Source organism: Neovison vison, chromosome 14 (genome assembly GCF_020171115.1).
Source record: "Neovison vison isolate M4711 chromosome 14, ASM_NN_V1, whole genome shotgun sequence".
Lineage (NCBI taxonomy): Eukaryota > Metazoa > Chordata > Mammalia > Carnivora > Mustelidae > Neogale > Neogale vison.
Window position 1 is genome coordinate 18,278,531 of NC_058104.1, and position 24,863 is coordinate 18,303,393.

General features: G+C 52.8%; 1 protein-coding gene across 1 annotated transcript; it reads right to left on the minus strand.

Moving 5' to 3' along the window:
• Positions 1-1,502: 1,502 nt before the first annotated feature.
• NLRC3 (NLR family CARD domain containing 3) lies at positions 1,503-20,700 on the minus strand. Its single transcript, XM_044233652.1, has 18 exons — positions 20,591-20,700; positions 20,147-20,324; positions 18,297-20,073; positions 17,328-17,414; positions 14,394-14,477; positions 13,846-13,929; positions 12,300-12,383; positions 10,942-11,025; positions 10,381-10,464; positions 9,625-9,708; positions 9,030-9,113; positions 8,430-8,513; positions 7,876-7,959; positions 5,892-5,975; positions 5,413-5,496; positions 4,641-4,724; positions 4,056-4,139; positions 1,503-3,756 (listed from the first exon to the last, which is right to left on the minus strand). Exons 2-18 carry the CDS (start codon positions 20,298-20,300, stop codon positions 3,666-3,668), a joined length of 3,201 nt encoding a protein of 1,066 aa, XP_044089587.1. The 5' UTR covers positions 20,301-20,324; positions 20,591-20,700; the 3' UTR covers positions 1,503-3,665.
• Between the last annotated feature and the right edge of the window lie 4,163 nt (positions 20,701-24,863).

Sequence of the window (24,863 nt, forward strand, 5' to 3'; positions counted from 1 at the left end):
AGGTTTGAGCATCATTTTTCTATGAGAGTCCTCAGGGGAGAACATATGGTATGGGAAGAGCCAAGTGGAGGCCTGGGAAGTGCCTGTGTCTCAGGGGCAAAGGCCACAAGGGACCAGAAGAAGAGACTGGGACAGTATTTTCTAAGTTTTCTAAAGTGACTGTATTTTACTTTAATAGTGAGGAAGAAATGTTTTATTTTCCCTTAAAGAGTGTTGAAGAAGAGGGGTAACGAAAAGGTAGGAGGACTGGAAGGTTGTGGTATGGAAACCGAAGCAGGGGAGATTCTCCAAACGGGGAAAGGCAGCAAGTGCTAAACCCTTGTCGTAAATGAGCTTGAGTCACTGAATTTGGCAGTTAGGGAATCTCCAGTGACCTTAGCCAGAGGCAGTCAGGTAGCCAGTGATGGGCTAAAGAGAACACAGTGAGTCCTGACAAGTGTTCAGAAAGGTGGGCGGTCACAAGAGAAAGGAGGGCTCGGCCGGCCGAGGAACGTGTGGTCGAACATTGTGGAGGGCGGGGGAGGTTTTGTTTTGTTTTTTGAGAAGAAAACTTGAGCATGATCTTTTAACTGGAAGGAACGAGCTTGTGGAAGGGGAGGGGTTGGATCTTATTATAAGAGAGTGTGTGTGTGTGTGTGTAATTGATGAAGCAAAGGCTTCATTAGAGGTCGTTCTGTTTTAATCTGTACTATGTATTGAAAACGTATGCACTAGATAACCAGCTGGGCTGATGCTACCATTTGTTTTAAAAGATTTTACTTAGGGGCGCCTGGGTGGCTCAGTGGGTTGAGCCTCTGCCTTAGGCTCAGGTCATGATCCCAAGGTCCTGGGATCAAGCGCCACATCGGGATCTCTGCTCATCGGGGAGCCTGCTTTCCCCTCTCTCTCTGCCTGCTTGTGATCTCTGTCAAATAAATAAGTAAAATCTTTTAAAAAACAAAATAAAATAAAAATAAAAGATTTTATTTATTTATTTCAAGAGAGAGAGCATAAGCAGGGGGAGGGGTGGAGGGAGAAACAGACTCCCTGCCAAGCAGGCCTGATGCAGGGCTTGATCCCAGGACTCTGAGATCATGACCTGAGCTGAAGGCAAATGCTTAACTTACCAAGCCACCCAGGTGCTCCGTGATGCTACCATTCAGAGTGAGATGGCTTTGGTTGATGTCACGATCTTTTACACGGGGATTTCTATAGTGTTTGTTGTAGATAAGGCCCCAAAATAGATTTTTGATTTGGGCATCAGAGTACCCAGAATATGAAGACATTGTCTCAGGAGTTGGATCACAATAGCCTTCAAATGAAACAACCTGGAAATGACATATGATAGAATTAGAGAAAAAAAAAAGACTGGGGCACCTGGGTGGCTCAGTGGGTTAAAGCCTCTGCCTTCGGCTCAGGTCATGTTCCCAGGGTCCTGGGATCGAGCCCCACCTCGGGCTCTCTGCTCCGCAGGGAGCTTGCTTCCTCCTCTCTGCCTGCCTCTCTGCCTACTTGTGATCTCTCTGTCAAATAAATAAATAAAATCTTTTAAAAAAAAAAAAAAAAGGACATTCAGATATTTTTAACTCTCATCCCTTTACTGAGATGGTGGAGGGAGGTTTGAGCATATTAAGAAGAGATAAGGAAGATGTGAGGACATCTCCGAACTTCTGAGGTTTAAAAAAGTGAGAGAAAGACTGTGCCAACTGGGACTGAGTCATGGCAGAAGTGAACAACATAGTGGCCACAAAGACGCAAGAGTCGAAACTGTTCAAAATGAGAAAACGAGAAGTCCCACCACCCTGGCTATGGGTTTACTGCCTCAGTGCAGTTCCCCTCTGTCCTGCCCTGTGGTGGTGGAGCTATTCCTTGTAAAATGTCTCTGCTCTGCCAGCGGGCAAGAGCGGGGGCCTTGTCAGTAGGCTGCTAGGGAGACTTCCCATTTTGGTGTGGCTTGCTCTTCGAGTCCCTGGAGAGCATGATTTTTCTCATGGCCCAGGGTTTGCCCGGCGCTGGATTCCTGCATGGCACGGCTCTCTCCGCCGCTGGGCTACCGCAACCTGATCCGTCAGGTTTGCGACTAGGTGGGCGCAGCCAGACACTGCATACACCAGAAGACAGTAGAGCAGCATCTTGAAAGTACCAAGAGCCAAATACCAGCCTAAAATTCTATACCCAGCAAAAAAAATGTTTCCAAACCCAGCAATCCACATAAATACAACACAAGACCCACGTTCAGACATCCCGTTTCCAGATAACTTTTCTTTATGGCGGATTGTTTTTCTTCAGTCAAGGATCCACTCAGAGATCTGGCAGTAAGGAGTTAACGTCTTTTCAATCTCCTACAGTTTAAAATAGTCCACAGCCTTTTGTATTTTACATGGCACTGACGTTTTTGAAGAGGTTAGGCTAGTTTTTATTATTATCTTTTGCAGAATGCTGCTTGATTTGGGTTCAAATCAGTGTCTTTGGCATGGTGTGTCCATCTGGCATGGGCGTCCCATCGGAGGCCTGTTGTGTCCATCTGGCCCCTTATCGGTGATGTTAAGTTTAATCATTTGTTAAAAAAGCATTTGCAGAATTGTCTATCTTTAAAGATGCTTTTTTCCCCCTTCGGAGCTATCCCTTCTGGGGTCAAATTTTGAGGCCGGGCGAGTATCTTCTCCCTTGATAAGACTTTCATCCATAGTTTTAGCATCCATCGAGGATTCTTGCCCAAATATTCAGTTTTAAAGGCCCATTTAGAAGAGTGCTTCCTGTTCAAACTTTAAAGTGAGAATTGCATCATAATCTTCATAAGCATTTCCCTTGGTTATTTAGTGCATGAGAGCTGTGGCGTCCATCGGGATCTTTTCCCCTTCCTCACAGACACCAAGGGATCCTGTACCACGTGGAGGCCCAGCTTGCTCGCCTTCCTGGAGAAACTTCGCACACAGGAGTGCTTTGGAAGCCAGCGTAGAGGAACATCATGAAGACATCCACATTTACAGTGCTGTTGATAACCCACGTGCCAGACCCCACGTCTCGTCTACCAGACAATCTGTGCCTTTGAGAGATTTTGTAATGGATAAAAGATGGCAAGAAGCTTGGACAACAACTTTTTTTGTCTTTTTCTCCAGAATCCTGTAATGAAAGCCTTCATTTCTCTTCAAAAAAATTCTCATAATTTTTCTGTGTGTCTCTAACGATCATACTCCTAAGACCTTGTATTCTTCTTGAGAAAAAAGAGGTTCTTTCTGTCACCAATGCCAGATGGACCCCCTATATAGGCTCAAAGATGGCAGCTCGTTTCAGAGTTGGGTGGGGAGGGGGGGTTGACTGTGACCAGCGAAGAAGGGCAATAGTAATAAACGTTAGAGGCGCGTGAAGACCTCCAGGTATAAACGAGTTCACACCGGCTTCTTACCTGCTGAGCTTTAAGGCCTGTGTCATTGATGGAGCCCTTCCCTGCTCTGCAGCATAGCAGAGAATCCCGCTCACCCATGCCGGGACTGGCCTGGGTCCAGGAGAGCTGCTCATGACCTCCGGCAGCACCTTTCCTGCCTCCTTGCAGGAGACCAGTTTCTGTGGGTCAGCATCACTCCCAGACCACAGGAAGGAGCCCCGGAAAGTGGTCTTTCCATTCCAAAGCTTCCAGCTGCTGCTCTGCCTGTCCTCCTGCTGGGTCCACCAGGAACTTGTTTTGCTCACATTTCAACAGTGCACGAAGGAGCATTTGTCCTGATAGCCTCTGAGATCATCCTGGCACCAGATTCCCCAATGTGGTTTCCCTGGAGACTGCAAAAGAAGGATTAGGAGAGGGCTTGAGAGATAGGCTCCAGGCCCAGAGGCCTGCAGGTTCATTTCGTGAGGAGCACGAAATGCAGAGCTCCAGCCAAGCCCTCTATGCTTACAGGGTCCCTCCCACAGAGAAGGCCAGAATGGCTCCCCTTGTACTGAGTTTCTCTGCAGAGCTGCTGAAAGGCTCGGGAGTCGGCCGGCTCAGAGAATCGGGTGGAAGGCAGAGCCCAAGCTGCAAGTCGCTCCAAGGGCGAGCAAGAAAGGGAGGGAAGCAGGTGCTGCAGAGCCCCACTCACTTGATGTGCTGGAGGCCATGGTTTCCAGACAGTGCAGTGGCAAGGCATATCGCCCCGTCCATCCCCAAGGAATTCTCTTGAAGACTAGGCAGAGGAAAGATGGAGACACCACCGTGAGCCATTAGGCATGGAAGAACCCACCCCAGGAAGCAGCGCTGCATTATCTTGGGGGGCCGTGGAGGAAATACATGCTTCTGGAGCTGATCTGTCCACAGCAAGGGGACAGTTAACCCTGAGACCAGTGCCTACAAGTTTCCCGGGGGGCCCATCCAAGTGCCACGGAAGGTGGAAGACCGAAAATGCAGATGTTAAGTGATTTAGCTCTGGTTCCACAGCAAGGGGGCAGTTAACCCTGAGACCAGTGCCTACAAGTTTCCCGGGGGGCCCATCCAAGTGCCATGGAAGGTGGAAGACCGAAAATGCAGATGTTAAGTGATTTAGCTCTGGTGTAAGCTAGCCAGAGTGGACAAACCCGTCTGCAAGAGGTCCTCACAGCTATTGATATTTGGAAGGAAGCAGCTGCAGAGGGTACGAACAGAGCAGTCTGCTGCCCTGGGGCGCTGGGGGGTCTCTACAGCCACTCACTTGAGTCTTCGAAGACTAGAGTTCACCTTCAGAGCATTTGCCAAGGCTTTGGCCCCCGCCACCCCAATGGCGTTTCCTCGTAAGCTGTCAGGAAAGATATGAAGCCTAAGGCACGGGGTCAGCTGTGGGGTGAAGACAGTGCCTCTTCAGCTGGGCATGGGATACTGGGCAGAGGCCGCATGGACTCAGCAAGCACAGGGGTGAGGTTGCTCCTTTCTCACTCCTGGGCACTGAGTAGAGATCAGCTCTGGGGAGCAGGACGCAAGGAGGGGTGAAGCTGGCCTAACCTGGGTGGTTTGTTGGAGCCCTCCTCTTCCTCTGTCTCAAGGAAAGGAGAGTGGGGCTGAGACAAGAGAGGAACACTCCGTCTAGCAGTACTCCCATGCTCAGCATCCCAGGGCCACAGAAGCAGGGACCACCGGGACATGCCTGAGAGCCCCACTAGGCTTAACTCCCTCCCCAGGAATTTGGATCTTCTCATAGAGATCAGTGGCCAGGGACCCCTACCCAGGACTTTGGGACGTGTGCAGCCTGGCCAAGGCCAAGGAGAGCAGGTCTGTAAGGATAGAAGGCCCCACAGTAGTGACTCCCAGGGAAGAGGTATGCAGTGGGGATGGGGAAGCTGGGGTACGCTTGATCTAAGTGAAGATATTTAAATGATTTGTGAGTTTCCATGTAAATTGATATATATTTTTTCCCCTTCTACATCTTCATTTTCAATCAGCTTGGCTCTTTTGGGCAAGAGATGAAAGCCTCAGACTGGAATACTTACTCAAGAATCTCCAAGGTTCTGTTCAGGGCCAGGGCGTCCCCTAGCGCCTGGGCCCCCCGGGAGCCAATGGAGGCCACCTGCAGACTGTAGGAAGAGATGATTTCGATGTGGAGAGGTGAGGCCTCTCCAGCCCGCACCCTGCCCGGCCCAGCATCGAGGCGTACTTGTCCTTCCTTTTGACCACCCCCGGACTTAGGGCTGAGAGTGGCAACGCAGCACTGAAGGTTGTTGGCCCCGATCTGTCCGAAGCTGCGCCCCCTGCCTGCCCTGTCTGGCGCCTGGGACAGAGCCCTGGATGCTCCAGATACAGCAGGGAGAGGTGGCCTCCTGGAGAGAGGGAGGGAGAGGCCTCCCAGAGCCCCTGCTTCTTGCTTTCCACCTGTTCGTTGTCCCAGTTGCTAAGGCTAGGAGAATCAAACACACTTTCCTTGACTGGAAAGCAAAACCAGCCGGGGCCAGCCGTGCACATCAGCACTTACTAGAGCGCGGTGAGGGCCGTGTTGGCCTTGAGGGCACTGGCCACTGCAGAGGCGCCTTCGTCCCCGATGGCGTTCTCCTGTAAACTGAACACAAAGTGTGACCCCTTGGACCGTCCCAATCTCATTCAGACCAACACACCATGGACCAGACTCCCAGGGTGGCCTTGGGGATAGCCGCCCCCAGGGCCTTGTACCTAACATGCAGAGAGCTCCAGGGTCTCCATGAACTTGGACCATCAGAGACAAACAAGAAAAGGGACACATGGAAAAGGGACAAAATTGGGAGTGCCGGCCATAGAACTAAGTCAAGTCCCTCAGTGTCCCGCCTTTCTTGCCGGTCAGCGTTTTACATGTTTGTTTTCTTTCTTCTTCCGCTTTGGAGTAAAGTTGTAGGTCCTGGGGCAGGCAGTGGTTAAGCATTTAGTTCGGGTCGGTGTCAGTGGACTAGGGGAGCGGTGTGGGTTAGTCATTTTAACAGATTTGAATGTGTTTTGTGTCCCCACAGCTGTCCAGGCCCAGGTCCGTCTTGGGTGGGCAGCTGTGACTGAATGAGCAGGCACCAAAGGTCACGTGCCAATGCGTGGTGGACCTCGTGAGGTCTCCCACCCTGGTGTGGTCACAGAAGCTGCCAGAAGAAATAGGTCTAAACCAAAACCTGAAGGGTGGGATGAGGCAAGAGGCCCAGCACAGCCGCCGAACTCGAAGCAATGCAGTTGTGTCCCCAGTGTGTGAAATGAGTCCGAGGAGGTAGAAAAGACTCAGGTCCTTGGGGCCTTCTTTGGAAGGTGTGCTGAGGGCTGGCCTTCACTCTGCAGGCCCTGGGCAGCATTTAAGCATCTCACTGACCCAGAACAGGGCCAGATTGAAGTTTTGGAAAGATCTTTGGCCAGCCCTGTGAGAGAACGGACTGGGTGTGCCACTGGCCATGGGGACAGAGGGAAATGGGGACGTTGGGAGGAGAGCCGCAAGTGGGAAGCCAGAGCCGAGGCGGTGTTGCAGCTTGCACGACTGGCCGGTTCCGTTCACGAGGTGGGGGCAGAGAAGCAGGCTCATGGGCAGGTAGGTGGGGCCGTTTGAAGTTCCCACACGGTGCCCAAGGGGAGGTGCTGAGTGGGCAGGGATGACGTGAGTCTGGAACTCTGGAGAGAGGTCTGGGGTAGACTTGGGGGTACGAGGGCTTTGACGGCAAGGAGCCTGGGAGAAGAGAGCTTCTGGGAAAGAACGACCACTCAAGAGAAGACGGCCCAGGGCAGAGCCCTAGCGAACACCAGATCATCAGTCAGAGGAACCAGCCAGAGGTGGGATGTCCTGGTCAAAGACAGAGTGGCCCTTCAACCCAGCAGTTCCACCAGCTGTGTGGCCACGAGAAGTGGGAGCATGTGCTCACAGAAGCCTGTGCACGAATGTCCACAGCAGCATCACTTGCAAGAACCAAACGGGCAACAACCCACAGGTCCGTCAGCGGATGAGTGGAGAAACCCAGTGTGGCCTACACACACAGCGCACTAGGATTCAGCCGCAGGAAAGAAGGAAGCTCTGATTCGTGATGCCCACCCCCCCCCGCTGGGTGAGCCTAGAAGATGTGACACTAAACGGAAGACCTCGGTTGCGAAGGCCAGTATGATCCCATGTGAATGAGACACCGAGTGGAGGTGACTGTAGAGACAGAGCAGGTGTGTGGCTGCCAGGGACGGGGCATGGGGGTGGTGGGGAGTGACTGCTAATGAGTCCGGGTGTCTTCTGGGGGTGATGGGTGGTGGTGAAAATTGCATGACTCTGAATATACTAGAAACCAGGGAATTGTGTGTTTCATATGGGTGGTTTTTGTGGTACATGGATTATGTCTCAGTAAAACTGCTAGAGCAGATGAGAACAGAAACAGGGCAGAGGAGGCTGTGTGCCCAGCAGACACTGAGCTCTCAAATGTCCTTGCCCCCCACCACCACCCCGTCCTTCCTGCAGGCCCTGCAGAGGCCCCACTTACTCAAGGCTGGTCAGGCTCTTGTTGAGCTGTAGTGCTTGTCCCAGGGCCTTGGCAGCACCGGCCTGAATGAAGTTCCACTGCAGGCTAGGCAGAGACAGACACATGTGACCCCGTGGCCCAGGGCAGAGCCCAGGAGGGTCTGGAGGTTCTAGAAAGAGGGGACTTCTCCCGGGAGGGTCTGGCAGTAGGGAAGGAGTCCTCACAGGATGGGGTCCTGGCCACTGATGGGCAGAACTCCTGCAGCCCATGGTTAGTCGAAACAAGCACTCTCTGGTTAAGGGTGGACACAGGGACAGGCTCAAAGAGTCCAAATGGCCTCTGCATGACGCTTGTGACACTTGGAAGCATGGCGTGGGTGCCCACGTCCCACCATTGGCCTCTCAGTGGATCAGCCCCAGGAAGCAGAGCAGGGGGCAGGGCACAGCCCCCTGGAGGCCCCTGAGGCCATGTCAGGGAAGGGCCCCAAAGCCAGACTTGTTCTCCTGCACACGCTGGTGTACGGCCCTGCAGCTCTGCAGAGAGGACCGGGTGGTATGGGGGTGCCAGAGACTCACTGAAGGGACTTGAGGGCCCGGTTTTCTTTCATCGCCACCGCGATGGCCTGGGCGCCCTGGTCGTGGAGGAGGTTGGCTGTCAGGCTGGGAGGAGGGGAACGGTAGTGAGTGAGCAGGAGCTACCTGGCCGTGGAGCCCCAGACTTGCTCCCCCGGGAATCCAGCTTTCCTCCTCCCTGAGGACTGGCCTACCTCCTGTCTACTGAGTACCTGTGTGTGCCAAGCACGTGCCTACGGCTATTGTACCGAATCCTGACGGACGGGCGCATGGAGAGGGGGCCCAGTTCAGCTCAGTGAGGCTCTGATCCCTATACTGAGCCACCCCTGAGACCGGACCCTCCCACATCTCCATGGGGAGGGGACTGGGGCAGGTAGCATCCCCAGGAACCTCATCCACAGGTAACTAGGGCGTGAGAGTGCAGGGGTTGCCACCAGAGGCTAGGTCTCCTGGCTGCCCCTCCCCAACCTGGTCTTTCCCCAGCCTATAAAGTGGCAAGGCCATGAGAGTGTGCCCTCCCCTTCCCTATCCCCAGGGTTCTGGGTGGGCGAGGCCCTCAGCTAAAGGGGGGTCGGAAGCCCAGGCTGCCCCCCACTCACGTACTCCAGGTTCTTCAGGGTGGTGTTGATGGAGAGAGCTCGCGCCAGCTCCCGGGCTCCCTCTGAGCTGATGGAGTTTTCCCGCAGGCTGGGGAGAGAGGAGACCCTGAGCTGCCGACCAGACATGCGGGGACTCTTGGGGAGACGAGCCCTGGCGCTCAGGCCCAGGGAGCCTCAGCTGGGACCTGGGCCTCTTGAGTGATCAGAGCCAAGGTGTGAAGAGCCTCCAGCAAGCTGGGCTCCCACGGCTAGCCAGCCGAGCATGTCCCCTGGAAGATCGCCAGTGGGGGGACCCATCGAGAGGAAGAGCATCTGTTAACAGCCCCTCAGAGGTGAGGGGGTTGGGGGCAGGCTTGGTTGCCTCAGGGGCTGGGGTGCTAGAGGGAAGCAGCAGAACTAGGGAGCTGAGGGCCCCGGCTGTCCTCTGCTCTTCTGAGAGAGCAGGCAGTGTGCGGGAGGCTGCAGAACCAAGCTGCCCAAACGGAGAAAACTTCAGAACAGGCCCGCAGTGGGAGGGGTGCGCCTTCTTCCAAGTCCCAAAGTCCTTTCAGGCCCTTGGCTAAAGGGACCCCCAAGCTCAGAGGGAAGCTGGGACTTACTTGAGGCTGACGAGGGTCTGGTTGGCACAGAGGGCCTCCATCAGCGCCGCCACCCCCACATCACTGATGGAATTGCTCTGCAGGCTGCAAACAGAGGACAGGACGCGCTTGGGGTGGCCATCCTGGGACCCGCAGGGAGTCCCTGCTCCAGCCTGGGGGCTGCAGGTGTCGGGTTCAACAGAGCTGGGGAATCCTGGAGCAGGTGCCGAGCCACACTGCTCTGCTCATCATCCCTCTTTCTTGTCCCCGTCCCCCAGGTTCTAGACCTAGGTCGGGGCTGGTGGGTCGAGCATAATCATCCTCCGAGCTTACACTCTGCCTTAGTTTGAGCAGTTCCCAGTCGTCTGGGGTTGGAGGGTATGTTGTGTCTGTAGCCCCCAGAGAAAGTGGCACAGGTGTGTGGGCACAGTGGGGGGCAACACTGAGCTCTCCCATTGCCCACCAGGTCGCTCGGCCGATACCCTCTTTAGCCACCTGTGCCAGCTTTTCAGGGGCACTCGGTGCTTGTCACTCTGCAAACTCCACGACCAACACCAGCCTCAGCTGTCCAGGGAGATGGGGCTGGTGCAGTGGGATGGACCAGCAAGGCGGGCCTGGGGAGAGACTGAGCTCACTGTGTGCCCAAGGCTGGTGGTTGGTTGGGTTCGGGCAAAGTTGTGGTCCTCACTGACAGCCCAGCCCGCCTTCTCGATGGGGAAAGCAGGGGAGTCACCCTCTGCCCACGGCCACTCCTGGAGGGCGGTCAGGCAGACTCACTCCAGGCTTTCCAGGCCCTGGTTCACCTTCAGGGCCTTAGCCAGGGCTTCCGCACCTCCGTCACCAATGCTGTTACTGGAGAATCTGCAAGAGAGGAGACAGGGTGAGTTGGTTTTCTGGAGCAGCCTAGCAGGGTGGGGCCCAGGCTCAGGATCCAGGGTCGCACCCCAGGGCTGTGCTTCCTGTGTTGCATTAAGGGTGCCCAGTGCATTTGCTCAGCTTCAGTCTGTAGCTGGTGGCCTCTGCAGGTGACCTGTGCTTCCCTGTGGCCTATAAGAGATGGAGGGAGCAAAGTCCTTGACTCCCTAGCAGGGGGCACGGCCAACTCTTTATAGTGATACGGTCCGTGAAGGTAGCCAGGAGGTGTTGGGAAGGCAGTAAGATTCAGTCTGAGACCGTCCTACTTCTGGGAACCGGAGTTATCTTGTACCCACACATCCATCCATCTGTCCGTCCGTTCGTCCGTCTGTCCATCCATTCTCATGCTCACAAATATTTATGATGGGCTGGGCACTGTGCCAGTCACTGAGGATGCAAATTTGGCCTTTCTGCATTTCTCACATGAGCTCCTTCAGACTCCTGTTCTGTTTCAGGGTATCTGCCATCTGCTGGGCTCCCACAGGCCCGATGGTATTCTTCTGTAGGCTGTGGGAGAGAAGGGTCTTTCAGCAAAGCCAGCCACAGCCATTCCCACGAGGGACAGTCTGGTTGAAGGCAAGAGCTCAGAGACTACTCAAATACACTCTCCATTTACCGCAGCATTGGCACAGCGGTCTCTAGGAAAGGTCTGTGAGTTGTTGCCAAAGTGATGTCAGCAGGCTGACATCATTCTGGGGGGTGTCAGAGGCAAGGACAGCTGGGCCCTCCCCTTTCAGAAGCTGGAAGCAGTGACTAGAGGACACAGACTATCCAGAACCTCTCAGGTGGTGACTTCCACATGCGAGTCCTGCCGGCTCCTTACCTAGTCAGCGCTCCCCACACCCAACAGTCTACCTCCCTCTAGACCGACCAGCAGCCTTCCTCCCAACCCTGCAGTCCTCCCGAGGGCAGACCCTCCGTTTAGGTCCTTTACACCAAAACTTCCCTTTACACCAAACCTGGAGGGGGGAGATGTTGCCAAGAGCACCTGTGCTTATCCTAGGAGGACAGGGAAGCCAGGACCTGTCTTGTGTCAGGCTAAAGACATTGTTAAGGGAACTTGCTGTGGTTCTAAAAGGGAAAGAGACCTTCCTTTCCCTCGAATGTTTCTTTAAGAAAACTTGCAACGATAAATCTGTCCTTTGAGAAGTGTATAAGTCTTTTTAAAAGCTAAATAAACCTCTTGCTGGATTTACAGCCTATAGAGACCTTGGAGCCCTCTTTGAAATGTACACATCAAGGAGGATAGCATGACTCCACGTTGTCCTAAAGACAGAAGCTTGGTTTTTCCTTTGGATAAAGGCAATTAGCAAACAGATGGCTACCCCAGCTACTAGGCAAATTTAAGGAAAACTGTGTGACAAATGGTGCTGTCCAGTCCTCTCACTTGAGAACAAGTTATCTTGAGAACACACGTATCTTGGGTTGTGTCTGCCTGGCTGGAGGAAAGGGTGAGATTTCTTGGTCTTTGCCATCTGGTTGTTGGATGGCCAATGGTGTGACTGTGGTCTAGTTGAATATTCAGATAACTAAGCTGTTTCGTTTTTTACTGCATTTGTGGAGAGGATTCTTTGCATTGGCAGAAGGCTTTATCTTTAATTATTTTCCAACACCTGTTCTGTGGAAAAACAGTGGACATCAAGATTTCCAGGGACCATCCAGATGGGTCAGAAAGCCTCAGGCCATCTCCCCAGTCATCCTTGCTTGTAGAAACAGAGAGGCCCTTGGAGGAGGAGAGGAGAGAAGAAGGAGGCCCTGTTCTGGTCAGCACGTCCACTTACTGCAGCACAGAGAGGGTCCGGTTGGCGGCCAAGGCCTCAGCCACGGACCTGGCTCCGTTATCCCTGATGGCATTGCTCTGGAGGCTGTGGAAGCAAGGGAGAAGTGTGTTAGCAGCGGTGCCGTGAGTGTGTCCAGTGGTGGCCTTAACTTCTCCTGTGGCATTACTGAGGCCCAAGGGATGAGGCGGAGGGACAATGGTGGGGGAGCCACTGAGTGCTCTGTGCCCTTGCTCCCCACCACACAGGATTTGGGAACAGTTGGTTCTTCCCAGTGCCGCTCTGGCCTCAGGATTCCCTCTGGGTCTCTAAGCATTTGTCTGTTGATGGGGAACAAGGTGTCCCTGGCATCTCAGTAACAATAACTAGGTTATCAGTAGACTTAACTGCCACTAAAAGCCACAGCATCCAGGTTTTGACAGGGACGTCGAAGAATTGGAACCCTTACTCACTGCTGGTGGGAATGTAAAATGGGCCAGACCTTGTGGAAAACAGTCTGGCAACTCCTCAAAAGGTCAAACAGAGCTACCATATGACACAGCCAGTTCCACTGGTAGGTGTCTGCCCTAAAGAAATGAGGACAGGTGCTCAAATGTTCATGCACGACTGTGCGGTAGCATTATTCACATGAGCCAAAGGATGGAAACAGCCCACGTGCCCATCAGCTGATGAATGGATGAACTGTGGTCTGTCTATACAGTCCATACAGTGGAATTCCATACAGTGGAATATGACTCAGCTGGAAACAGGAATGAAGCATTGACACCTGCCACTATGTGGATGAACTTTGAAGATGCTCAGGGACAGAAGCCAGACAAAAGGGTCTTATTGAAGGATTTTATATATGTGAAATCTCCAGGGTAGGTAAACATGGAGACGGAAAGCAGCAGTCCCTGGTGGCTGCCCAGGAGGGGCGAGGGTAGGGGGAGGAAGAGAATGGGACGTGATTGCTGATGGATACAGGGTCTACTTTTAGGGTGATGGAAATATTTGGGAACCCGATAGAGGTGATGAATGAACAACTGCGAATGTGCCAACTGCCAGGGAAATGTATACTTTAAAATGGTGAGTTTCACCCCAATAAAAATGAATGAAAAAAACAAGTGACAATACACATTCATATAAGGACAGATACAACCCCAGGCCCCTAAAAGCACAGGAAGCAAAGAATATTCTGGAAGATGGGCTTTCCAATGTCCTGGAAAACACCTCAGGGGAACATTCTGACACCGTGGCCTTGGGGTATCCCCCTCAATGGAGGACAGAAGTTTTCCTCATAGATTATCTTGCCTTTCCACTTCTGTACAACCCCACGCTGTCTTCTCTATCCCCTGATTAGGCTGTGAACACAAGGACGATGACCAGGGAAGAGCTGAAACCTGAAACTTGCGTGGGATACAAGATCAGGTGGTGTGGTGCCCGCTTAGACGGGAGCCAGTACAGCATGGCCACCATTTCGAATCATCTCCCACTCCACGGCTGGCACCTGGGAGAGAGTTTTCTGGGTCCTCCATCGGTTGGATTGGGACTGGGGGCAGGCAGCACATACCTCAGAAAGGCCAGAGTGCGGTTAATCTTCAGAGCATCTGCCAGAGCCTTGGCCCCTTGAGGTCCAATGGAGTTACTGCGGAGGCTGGCGGAGGGAAGAGAGAAAGAACTGGGGTTTGTTTTGTTTTGTTTTTTAATCCAATTCCCAGGGAGGAAAAAAAAGAACAGAAATTACCTGACCTTTAAATCTGTCCTCCTTGAAAATAATGTATTGGGGTCTAGGATTTCATATTTTGTAGAGACCCTTATTTAGGTGAACAAGTAAGGAATTTCCCAGTATGGCTCCCGTGTACGGGGAGAAGAAAGCAGGGTCTAACAGACTGGCCTTGGACCAGCTCTCTGGGGAGAGCAGGGAGAAGAACACCAGCTTCAGGACCAAGATCCCGGGCCTCCCGGGGTTGGTCCCAACCGCTAAGAAGGAGCCAGGACTTTGCTTGCTTAGCTGTCCTTCCACCCAACCCAGGGGAGAGCGTGGTCGGGGACTCCATGAGATGGCTCTCAAGCTGTCTGGAGCCCGATGGTGGAAGGTTGGCCTCGTGTCGTACTTACTCCAGAGAAGTCAGACTTCTGTTGACCAGGAGGGATCTGGCCAGAGCTTTGGCCCCTTTGTTACTGATCTGGTTCTCAGCCAAGCTGGGCAAGGAGAGGAAGAGGAGTGGTTATTGCATATCTGTAAATCTCCTTTCCTCTTTCTCAGTACCAGGCTTGTGATCCAAACCTCTCAGTTTCACCAGCATCACGAGGGCCTGGACACAGGTGGAGATGAGGCAAGGCCCGGCATGGAAGTGTCCAGCCCGGGAAAACCTCTGGGCCAGGTAAGGTAGGGCCTGAGTGGGGGGACAGACCCTCACACAGGCAAAGAGCCTCAGGGCTAAGTTGGGCCAGAATCTGGCACAGCAGCTTCTACACAAACAGTGCGGCAGAGAGCCCGGGCAGTGACAGAAGTCCCCGGCAGAGATCCCGCACAGCGCTGTGCTGCAAGAAACCGAAACAGAAACACAGATGTGTAGCGTTGGCCAATCTCCATGGTGTAAAATACGCTCACCATGGCCATTTCACACACTCCAGCTTGCAAAAGTTCCTAAAGCTTTAATAATCTGCTCTTATGGACCGGTGGCTGAATTCATAGTTCTGGCTTACCACTGGCCCCAGCCCTTTTTCTAATGCAAGAAAGGAAGAGGGTACTTATTACAGAGCTAACTTGAGTGTAAAACAACCAATAACCAAAAAACGCTTGTGTCTGCCCTGTAAGGGTGATTTCAGGAAGAAGCTGGTGGACCTCATGGCTTCATGGACCCAGTTTCAGAAATGGTGGCTGTTGAAGTTTTTCATAGTTTCTTGGGCATTTAGAACTGTGGAGCTTCCCCAGGGATGCAGTTAGAATCCCCAGGGCCTTTCAAGCTGTGTTTCAGGGGCCCCTGGTATTCATCAGAAAAGCCTCAGGAATCCCTGGAGGCTGAGGGGGAACCAAGAACCCCACTGCTTTCAATCCCAGCACTTCCCAGCTCTTACTGGGGTCCTGCCTGATAGACCATTTTTTTTTAAGATTTTTTTTTTTTTGAGAGTGAGAGAGAGTATAGTACAGAGGGAGAGCACAGAGCCAGATGCAGGGCTGGATCCGAGGATCTCAGGGATGAGATGAGTGGATGACCTGAGCAGAAGGCAGATGCTCAACCGAATGAGCCACCCGGGCACCCCATGATCGACACTTTTAAAAAGGGTTCTTTTGCTTAACCTCAAAATGCCATTCATCCAGACTGCCATCTGCATAAACGTCCTTGAGTTCCAGAATGCCTCCATCCCCCCTCCACCCAGGACTTCTACAACGTTTTATAAGTAATGTTCCACGAGCCATGTGTGTATTCTGAAGTGTGCCTTGGACATTTCACAGAGGGATGTGGCCCAGAGGACCAGCTACGGGGAGGTGAAGAAGAGCATGTGGCCACAGAGGAAATTTGGGCTTTTGTTCAGAAAATATTCTGAGCGTTCTCCAGATTCCTTTATGCAAAACACTAGAAGTTGACTACTTGGCTAAAGGCTCCCATGAAGGAAAAAATAATGAAAAGTTGTCATTATCATGATTCTTGCAAAGGGACTGCATTTATATCTCTGGCCCAAGACAAAGAGAATCCTGCTGATAATGGCTGGCCCTTGTATGGTGCCTCCCCTGTGCCTGGTGTGGCCTTACACTTCCCTTGCATTAACCTGTTGAAGCTGCTCAACAACCCAAAGGGGCAGTTAGTGTGCAGAAAGGCTTAACCTGGCCCCCAGTTCCTGAAAGCTGATCTCTCTTTACCTGAGGGACTCGCCCCCCCCACTCTACCCCCTACAGTAACATCTTGACCCCTGGAGGGGCTTCCCTGTGGGCGGTCAGGTGTGTCTCCATGCCCAGCCCCCCATGAAAACTCCATGGACAAGCCTGGGTGAGCCTTGCTGCTGGGAATGCTTGATGTGTGCTGTCACACGTGGTCACCGGGAGAGGGAGACACTGAGCATATGACCGCACCGGGAGGGAAAAGCAAAAGCTCACCTGGTCTCCCCAGGGCCTGCCCCATGCACCTTCCCTCTTTGCAGATTTCCATTTGTATCTTTGTGGTGTGATGAACCACAGTTCTGTAAGTCCTTTAAGTGAATCATTGAGCCTGAGGAGGGTCGTGGGGAACCCTGGACTCACAGGTACTATTGTCATCCCATTTTCACCCTCTTTAGGGCTGTACAAGGCCACACAGAGCCCACCACTCTCACCACTGTCCTCGGTTGACTTCTTTTTCTCCTGAATCATCTCACATTTGTTTTTGTTTTCTCAGATAAAGATGATTTCAGAACCCCGAGGGAGGTTTAGTGAGGATGAAGAATTCCTCTCTGGATCCTGTGCCCCAAACTCACCTCCCTAGATCAAGCCACCCCCAGCTCACCCATCATTTCAGCTCCAAACCCGGGTGGTACCCCAATTCAGAAATGTTATCACAAGAAGAGGTTTCGTAAGAACAGAAATCTCTTTTTCTGCCAGTTTAAGACTTTCATCTAATTACAACATTAAAGATGCAATGTTTAAATTGTGTTTTCTGCATTTTAATAGAAGTTTAAATTTAAATTCAGTTTTCAATGAAAAACTTTGAAATTTTATTTAACGATGCGATCATGTGCCTCTCGTACTATTTTGAGGTCCAACTTTGAGAGCTTAGAGAAGACCCGGCCTGACTCCACATCAGAATGTTAGTGTTCGGAGACATGCTTCCATGTCCATGAGAGCATCTAACCCTCACTATATCCTTCCCTTTTCTCACAGATGAGGCACTTGAGCCTCTGGAACTTTCTGGAATGGGCAGAAATAAGCACCGTGCATCCTGAGCCACATGCTTCAAAGGCACCTCTCCCTGAAAGCATCCCTGGCCGCTTGAGCAGAGAGGAGGATGGGAAAGGAGCCCCAGTCCCTGTGCAACAGGTGGGCATTCCGGACAAGGGCTTCTGGGTCTGCATTACCTGATCTTCTGAATGCGACAGTCCTTCCCACTCAGCACGCTGCCCAGCAGTTCCATCACGGGGTCCTGGAACTGGTTGCTGTCCAGCCTGCGGGAGAAAGAACGACTGTGAGCAGAACCAGCGCCCGTGGGCAGGTGGAGGTGCCAGAGGCACCCCGGCTAATGTCTCCATCGCGATCCAGCCCCTGGCACGCAGCTTAGGGGTCCATGCTGGCAGACCCACCACGCTCTCTGTTTTACTGACACATCTCCCCACTCATCCTTTCTCACACCCTGTGAGCCTGTGGGTCACAGGTGCAAGCTGTCCTCCTCCTGAGGATGTGGCACCTGCTCGCAAGTCCGGAATGGCCCTGGCCTTGCAGCCTTCCTAAAGTGCAGAGTGCTGGGTGGGCCCTGGGCTGGGAGTGGGGTGAGTGGGTGTGGCCTCTGTCAGCACGGGGATGGTTCGGAGGGTGTTGGAGTTTGATTTGTTCCCCCAAAAGACAGGTGGGTGTTCTGACCTCCCAGTGCCTCAAGAAAATGACCTTGTTTGGAAACCGAGTCACTGCAGATATAATTAGTTAAGATGAGGTCATTCTGAGCAGGCTGGGCCTGTCGTCCCGCATGACTGGTGTGCTCACCCGAGGGGGCACTACACGAAGACAGAGACATGGAGGAGGAGTCCGTGAGACCACACAGATGGGAGCAATGTGTGGACAAGCTGGGGAAGCCAGCAAACAGCACACGCTAGAAGGCTGTTGCCCTGTGACTCTCAGAGGGAGCTTGGCCCTGCTAATTCCTCGATTTGGGACCCTGGCCTCCTGAGCTGCAAGAGAGTAAGTTTCTGATGCCTTAACCCATGCACGTCGTGGTCCACCATGGTTACAGCCGCCCCCGCATGCTGAGCCAGGGCGTGTGGTGGAGGGGAGGAAGCTTCCAGGACCCCCACCCTCTGCCTGCTCACCTGGTGCAGCCCGACCCCAGCACCCACCTCAGGCTCCGGCAGTAAAGCAGCTGGGGCAGCAGGCTCTGGAGGACACCCTTGCTGAGGCACAGCGACAGGTTGGCCTCCTGGGCGCAGGCGTCCGACACCTGCAGGAGATAGGCCAGGGCGGCTTGGTGCTGGGGGCCGCTGAGCCCCGCCAGGGCCCCGCTCTCCAGGGCCTCCTCCACGCTGCGGGCCGGCTCCGGGTGCTGCAGCTCGCGCAGGCAGTGCAGGACGTTCACTGCCCGGGCGCTCACGGCCTCATTGGGGCGGAGGCAGCCCTGCAGGAGCTCAGCCACCTGGGCCCGGTAGGCCTGGTGCTCGCCCTGGGCCAGCAGGGAGCCCGCCAGCAGCGCGTTGACCCTCGGAGACAGGAGCCCCGAGAGGAAGCGCAGGAACACATCCAGCCGCCCGTCCTCTGCCTGCATGGCCCGCTGGGCCGCACCACGGAAATGCGTGAGGAAGCCCAGGCGGGGCCAGGACACCCCCCCCTCGGTGAAGAGGTCGAAGATGGCCCGCCTGGAGGCGCTGTAGTAGTAGGCGGCCGCCACGAACTCCTGCAGGGACAGGTGGGTGAAGCAGTAGGCCGTGGCGGAGGCCAGGGTCTCTTCGCGCCGCAGGAAGCAGCCGCACAGGGCGCTCTGCAGCAGAGCGAGATCCACGCCAAATGCCTTCAGGTCCTGCTCGTAGAACACATACTTCCTCCTGACCAGCCCGTGGAAGGCCAGGCGGCCCAGTGTGCCCACCATCTTGCGGCTGCCGTGGGCCACCTGCTCGATGCGAGGGCTCGCCTTGCCCTTCTCCTGCCCGTCCCCACCGAGGGCCATCCGGAAGTACCAAGAGTAGAGCTCACACAGCGTCCTGGGGGTCCACGGCTCTGCGTCCTGGGGCCCCAGCCTGCTGCGGCTCAAGTGACCCAGTGCCAGCCCTGCGAGGCGGCAGAAGGCCGGCACCGTGCACATCAGGTACAGGGCCCTGTCTGCCTGCACCTGCCTCAGGACCCAGTCTGAGAGGGTGTGGTCTTCCAAGAACAGCTCCTCCAGACACGCCTTGATCTCCTCCTCCGTAAAGCCCCGGATCTCTGTCATCCGGTCCACCAGGCCCCCCGGGATCTGGCCAGCCATGCCGGGACGGGAAGTGACCCAGACGGAAACTTCTGGGAAGAGGTTCCCTCGGATGATGTTGGTGATCAGATGGTCCACCTGGATCTCCTTCTTGGGGTCTGTGCAGGCCACAGTGTTGGAGAAGTCCAGGGGGGTCTTGCATTCATCCAGGCCGTCCAGGATCAGGAGGATTTGGGGTAGGGCTGCTGCCACCGGGCCAGACTCGCCAGCGTGCGGGAAGACAGAGCGGAGAAGTCTGTCGGCAGACAGCTTCTCGTGGGTGTTGAGATCTCGGAAGGTCAAGGGTAGCACCAGGGAGAATTCCTTGCCAACCTGTCCCTGGGCCCAGAGGTGGACAAAGTTCCTCACCAGGGTGGTCTTGCCCACGCCAGCTACCCCGATGGTGATGGAGATTCGGGGTGGAATAGACACTCGAGACAGAGGCAGGAAGAGTCTGTCCAGGGTGATGGTCCTAGCCGGGTGCCAGTCCCCACGTGTGGTCTCCACCTGCGTGAAGTCGTGTTCCTTCAGCTGCAGGTCTGTGAGACCCTCCACTAGGAGGAGGCTGGTCAGCCTGGGCGAGGGGCCACCCAGCTCCGGGCTTCCCTTTGCCCTGTTCAGCAGAGTCTCCTGGCACTTCTGTATCCTGGAGTCTGTGGGACAGAGGCCAAAGGGGAGGGCTGGGGAGGATCAAGGAGGGGTGAAGGGTGGAGGGGGAGGGCCCGGGGAGACCCTCCATCTGCCTACCATCACCATGTGGCGTCTTGTCTGGGGTCTGTGGGGCCTGGGAGCCCTGACTGCTCTTCCCGGCCAGCAGGTCCACGAGGGCTTTCACCTGCCCCGCCGGGGGGCCGGGGCCTCGGCCCTGGCCTGCCTCCCCACTGGTCCGCACCTCCTGTTTCCTCATGGAGTCTGGGATTGCCACCAGGAGCTGTGAAGAGAGGGCTAGGCATGCTGTCTGCCATGTCGCCACCCTGGCCTCGGACAGGTGAGTGAGCCTCCGGGGACGGGGAGGTACCCACTCTCTGTCCTTCCCCAGACTGCTGGTGGCCCTTGGCCTGGCCTCCAGGAAGGGCTCGGAAGGGCTGTTTGTTCCCAGAGGGTGAGAGAAGCCCTTAATGCCAGAAGCGTGGCTTAGACGTGGGGGGCTAGTGGATCTGAACCGGGCCAGGCTGCGGTCTGAGCTCGCCCACTTACTGGCTGTGTGATGCTGGGCAGGCCGCCTGAGCTGCTTGTGCGCTGGTGTCCTCATTTGTGACCTGGATATAGAGAGGAGGCGAAGGGCAGGTCCACTCACACGAAGGGGCGAATGAAGGAAGCCAGTCTGGGAAGGCAATTCGGCGATCTTCTGGAAAAGGCAAAACTATAAAGATGGCTGGTGGTTGCTGGGAGTGGAGGGGTGGATTGGAGCCCAGGGGGCTCTTAGGGCAGTGAAGCCATGTGCACAGGTGTACAGTGGTGGGTTCGTGTCTTGGTGTGCTTGTCCAAACTCCTCCAGTGGACAACGCTAGGAGTGTTGCCATTTTCTCAGTGTTTCCCTGGGGCTCCTGACCCGCAGCAGCATGGTTTCCCGCAGCCATGATGAGGCAGAGCCGTGCCCCGGCACCCCCTGCTCTCATTCCTTTTCCTGTCGCCACGGTTGGCTACCCCCATGTGTCCCTCCCATAGCTAAAGTGGACACTGGAGGACCCCAAGCCCACTGCCAGCCCCTCCTCTGCCTCACCTGCAGCAGGCGGAATGTCCGGCCCACAGCAGCCCCTCTGCCAGGCCCCACGACTCAGGGGGTGGGGGTCGGCCATCCCTCGTCCACAGGTCTAGGAGAGAAAAGAGGACACAGCACCGGGCAGACGTCCCAGCTACCGCTCCAGGTGTCAAGAGCTCACCAAGATAGGTCTGACACATGTGTCCCAGCCCTGGGGTTCTCTGGGTCTCAGGGACCATCACTTATGAGGGGTCGACTGGCTCTGGTCCCAAGGGTGCCACAGACTCCCTGACCTTGTGTGTGCATGGGGCCTTCCTGGCATTCTAACTCAGGAGGAACCTTTTTACCTGGAAAATGCTGAAAGAAGCTTAGCAACAAGTAAAATAGCATTTTCCAGCCATTCTGTTCATCACACTGTTGAAGAACTAACTTGTGCAATGAATTCAGGATGGGTGGTGTCTAGGCCGGCCAGGGGAAGCTGGGTGCTTGCATAGAAGGCCAGGGCAAGGCCACGCTCCTTATACTTCCTCGGATCCTCTCGCTGTTCTCCACTTTTGTTCGCCTAAGTGTCAAAACCCAGGGGAGAAGAAACCAGATGGGATCGGAACCGAAATCACGTTCATGTGTATAGGCTGGTGTGGGTGTCATTAGACTTCCTTTAGATCCTCCAGTGAAAGTGTTTTCCCTCGTGTGGCTCTTATCAATCCTATTTGTATCTAGATATTTTAAAAGATTTTTAAATTTTTACTTATTTATTTGAGAGAGTGAGAGTAAGCACAGGCAGGGGAGGTGCAGAAGGAGAGGGAGAAGCGGACTCCCCACTGAGCAGGGAACCAGACATGGGCTTCAGTCCCAGTGCCCCATGATCATGACCTGAGCTGAAGGCAGACGCTTAACCCACTGAGCCACCCAGGCACTCCTAGATATTTTTAAATAGTTTTTGTCGTTCTTGTGAATTCTGTTGGTATAAAGAAGATAATTTTTTTAAAGATTTTATTTATTTATTTGACAGAGAGAGATCACAAGTAGACAGAGAGGCAGGCAGAGAGAGAGAGGGGGAAGCAGGCTCCCTGCTGAGCAGAGAGCCCGATGTCGGACTCGATCCCAGGACCCTGAGATCATGACCTGAGCCGAAGGCAGTGGCTTAACCCATTGAGCCACCCAGGCGCCCTAAAGAAGATAATTTTTGCGAAGATAATTTTATCTCCTATCCAATCAATGTATTAAATATTCACATTAGTTCCCATCATTTCATGGTTAATTTTTTTTTAAGATTTTATGATTTCGTGATTTTAAGATTTCATGAAAGACAGAGAGAGGCAGAAGTAGAAGCAGGATCCCCACTGAGCAAGGAGCCTGATGTAGGACTCAATCCCAGGACCCTGGGATCATGACCTGAGCCAAAGGCAGACACCCAACCAACTGAACCACCCAGGCGCCTTTGATGGTTAATTCTTACTATTCTATTCTATTATACTACATATATATATATATATAATACTATATATATAATATATTATATATGTAAGTAATTTTTATATATTTATATATATAATTATATTATATTATTTATATAATATATAATATTACATAATATACCATATACAATGTTATTATTATGTAATTATATGTTATTGTATATTATGTAATATATATTATACTATATATAATATTATTATGTAATTATATAATTATAATTTTATATGTAATATTTTAATATAACATATATAAATATAGTATATGCTATACTACTCTATTAAAATTCTATTTTCTCAAATGGCAACACTTATCTCAAACAATTTTCCCACATCAGTCAGACGCACTGCTTCCCGCACACGATGGTGAAGGACGGCAGTCATACAAGGTGTCCTAGCCTTACTCCCAGCCTAAGCCGGCAGGCCTGACGTTTGTGACGATGTCTGAGACGTTCTCTCCTCTTGAAAAAAACTCCTGCAGCTCCTTGTGTCCCACCACCATTCGAACAACACTACGTGCCAACTCCCTGTGGGCTCCCTGTGGTCCAGACAGTCTGTTAAGCACTTCCTTCATTTCATCTCTCACCACGACTCTCCATTGCATTATCTCTCCCATTTCATGGATCCAGGCTCAGGGAGGTTAAGTGATTTGCCCAAGGATGCATAACTGGGGAGCAGCTGAGTTTCGAGAGAAAACAAGGCTTCACTGACACCAGCCTTTGTGCTGGATAATCGACTATGTTCCCACATTAAAAAAAAAAGGGGGGGGACATGTCTGTTAAATGGGCACATTCCTTTTTAGCGATACTGATCTAGCCCCGTGATTGATTTCCACTCACTCATCCAATCAGCGGGTATTGACTGAGGGTCTGTGTTGTGTCCCAGGCACTGGGGGATGTGAAGGTGAACAAGTTAGACAGAGTCCGACCCTGTGAGTGTGGCCGGGGTGGGGGCATAGTGACAGTAAGGGTGACAACAAGGGAAGGAGGGAGGGCCCTCTGCTGGTGATGAAGTGCCGTGAATGAGACACAGTGCACGTGGCAGAGCAGGCGGTGGTCCTGGTGGCCAGAGAAGGCCTCTGAGAGAAGACTGCTTAGGAACAGTGACTGAAGGGTGAGAAAGAGTTAATCATGCAGGGAGCTAGGGGATAGCAAGTGCAAATGCCCTTCGTGATCTGGGGGTGGAAAAACACAGAGGAGCGTGGTGAAGGGCAAGGGCGCTCACAGATGGAAGGGTTAGGAGACAAGGTTAGCGGGCAGTTGAGACCTGCTCATGGTCTTAAGGACTTTGGCTTTTTTCTAAGTGTGGTAGGAAGCCACTGGAGGGAGTGACTTGATTGATTCATATTCGATCTCTCCTGCCGTCTGTGAGCTGCATGGACAGATTTTCCAGTACTGAGTCAACCTTGGAGTCTTGAATACCCTCCTCCATTTATATCAGGCCATGTGAAACAGGCCGCCTAGCACGAGAGTAGATACGGAAGACATTAGAACATGGTATAGAGCCCAGGAACAAATACATATTTACATGACATACATAGGAAGGCGTTTGGTAATGTGGAGAAAAAAATAACATTTTAAATCAGTGGAAATGGTGTTTGGGGCAAACTGGTCAGTCTATGAAAAATATACTTGAAGCTCTAATTCATAGTGAGTGTAAAATTTTATTTCACTTTCGATTAAAGAATTAAAATTAAAAACATGAAACCATGAAAACGGAATAAGAAAATATGGGAGAATATTTTTAAATATTCTTTGGGTGAGGAAGGCTTTTTTTGGGAAGCAACATGTAAAATCTTGAAGTCACAAAGGGAAGACTAACAGACTTGCCTTAATTTAAGCTTTCCAAATAACAGTAAAAGCCATCAATATAATTGAAAAAAAAAAAAAAGTTGGTGTGCCTGGGTGGCTCAGTGGGTTAAGCCTCTGCCTTCCACTCAGGTCATGGTCTTAGGGTCCTGGGATTGAGTCCTGCATCCAGCTCCCTGCTCAGTGGGTTGCCTGCTTCCTCCTCCCCCCTCTGCCTCTCTGCCTACTTGTGATCTCTGTCTCTCTGTCATATAAATAAATAAAATCTTTGAAAAAATAAAATAAAATTGAAAAGAACCTCAAGCCAAGAGTCACCCTTTGCAATATACATAAAAGAGCACTAATGTCCTGAACATATGGAGAGCTCCTATAAATCACTAAGAAATTAATAAGTAACTAAATAGAATTATGGACACAGACAGATACTTATGGACACAGAAATAGAAAAAAGGATACAGATAATTCAGAGAAGTGTAAATGTCCTG

Excerpts from the sequence above, each read along its gene's own strand:
- NLRC3 (XM_044233652.1), bottom strand. The coding sequence starts at position 20,300 with ATGAGGAAACAGGAGGTGCGGACCAGTGGGGAGGCAGGCCAGGGCCGA. Across the intron at positions 9,709-10,380 it reads CAGGGCCTGGAAAGCCTGGA|CCTGCAGAGCAATTCCATCA; the intron begins GTGAGTCTGCCT and ends CTCTGTTTGCAG. Across the intron at positions 8,514-9,029 it reads ACCACCCTGAAGAACCTGGA|CCTGACAGCCAACCTCCTCC; the intron begins GTACGTGAGTGG and ends CCCTCCTCCCAG.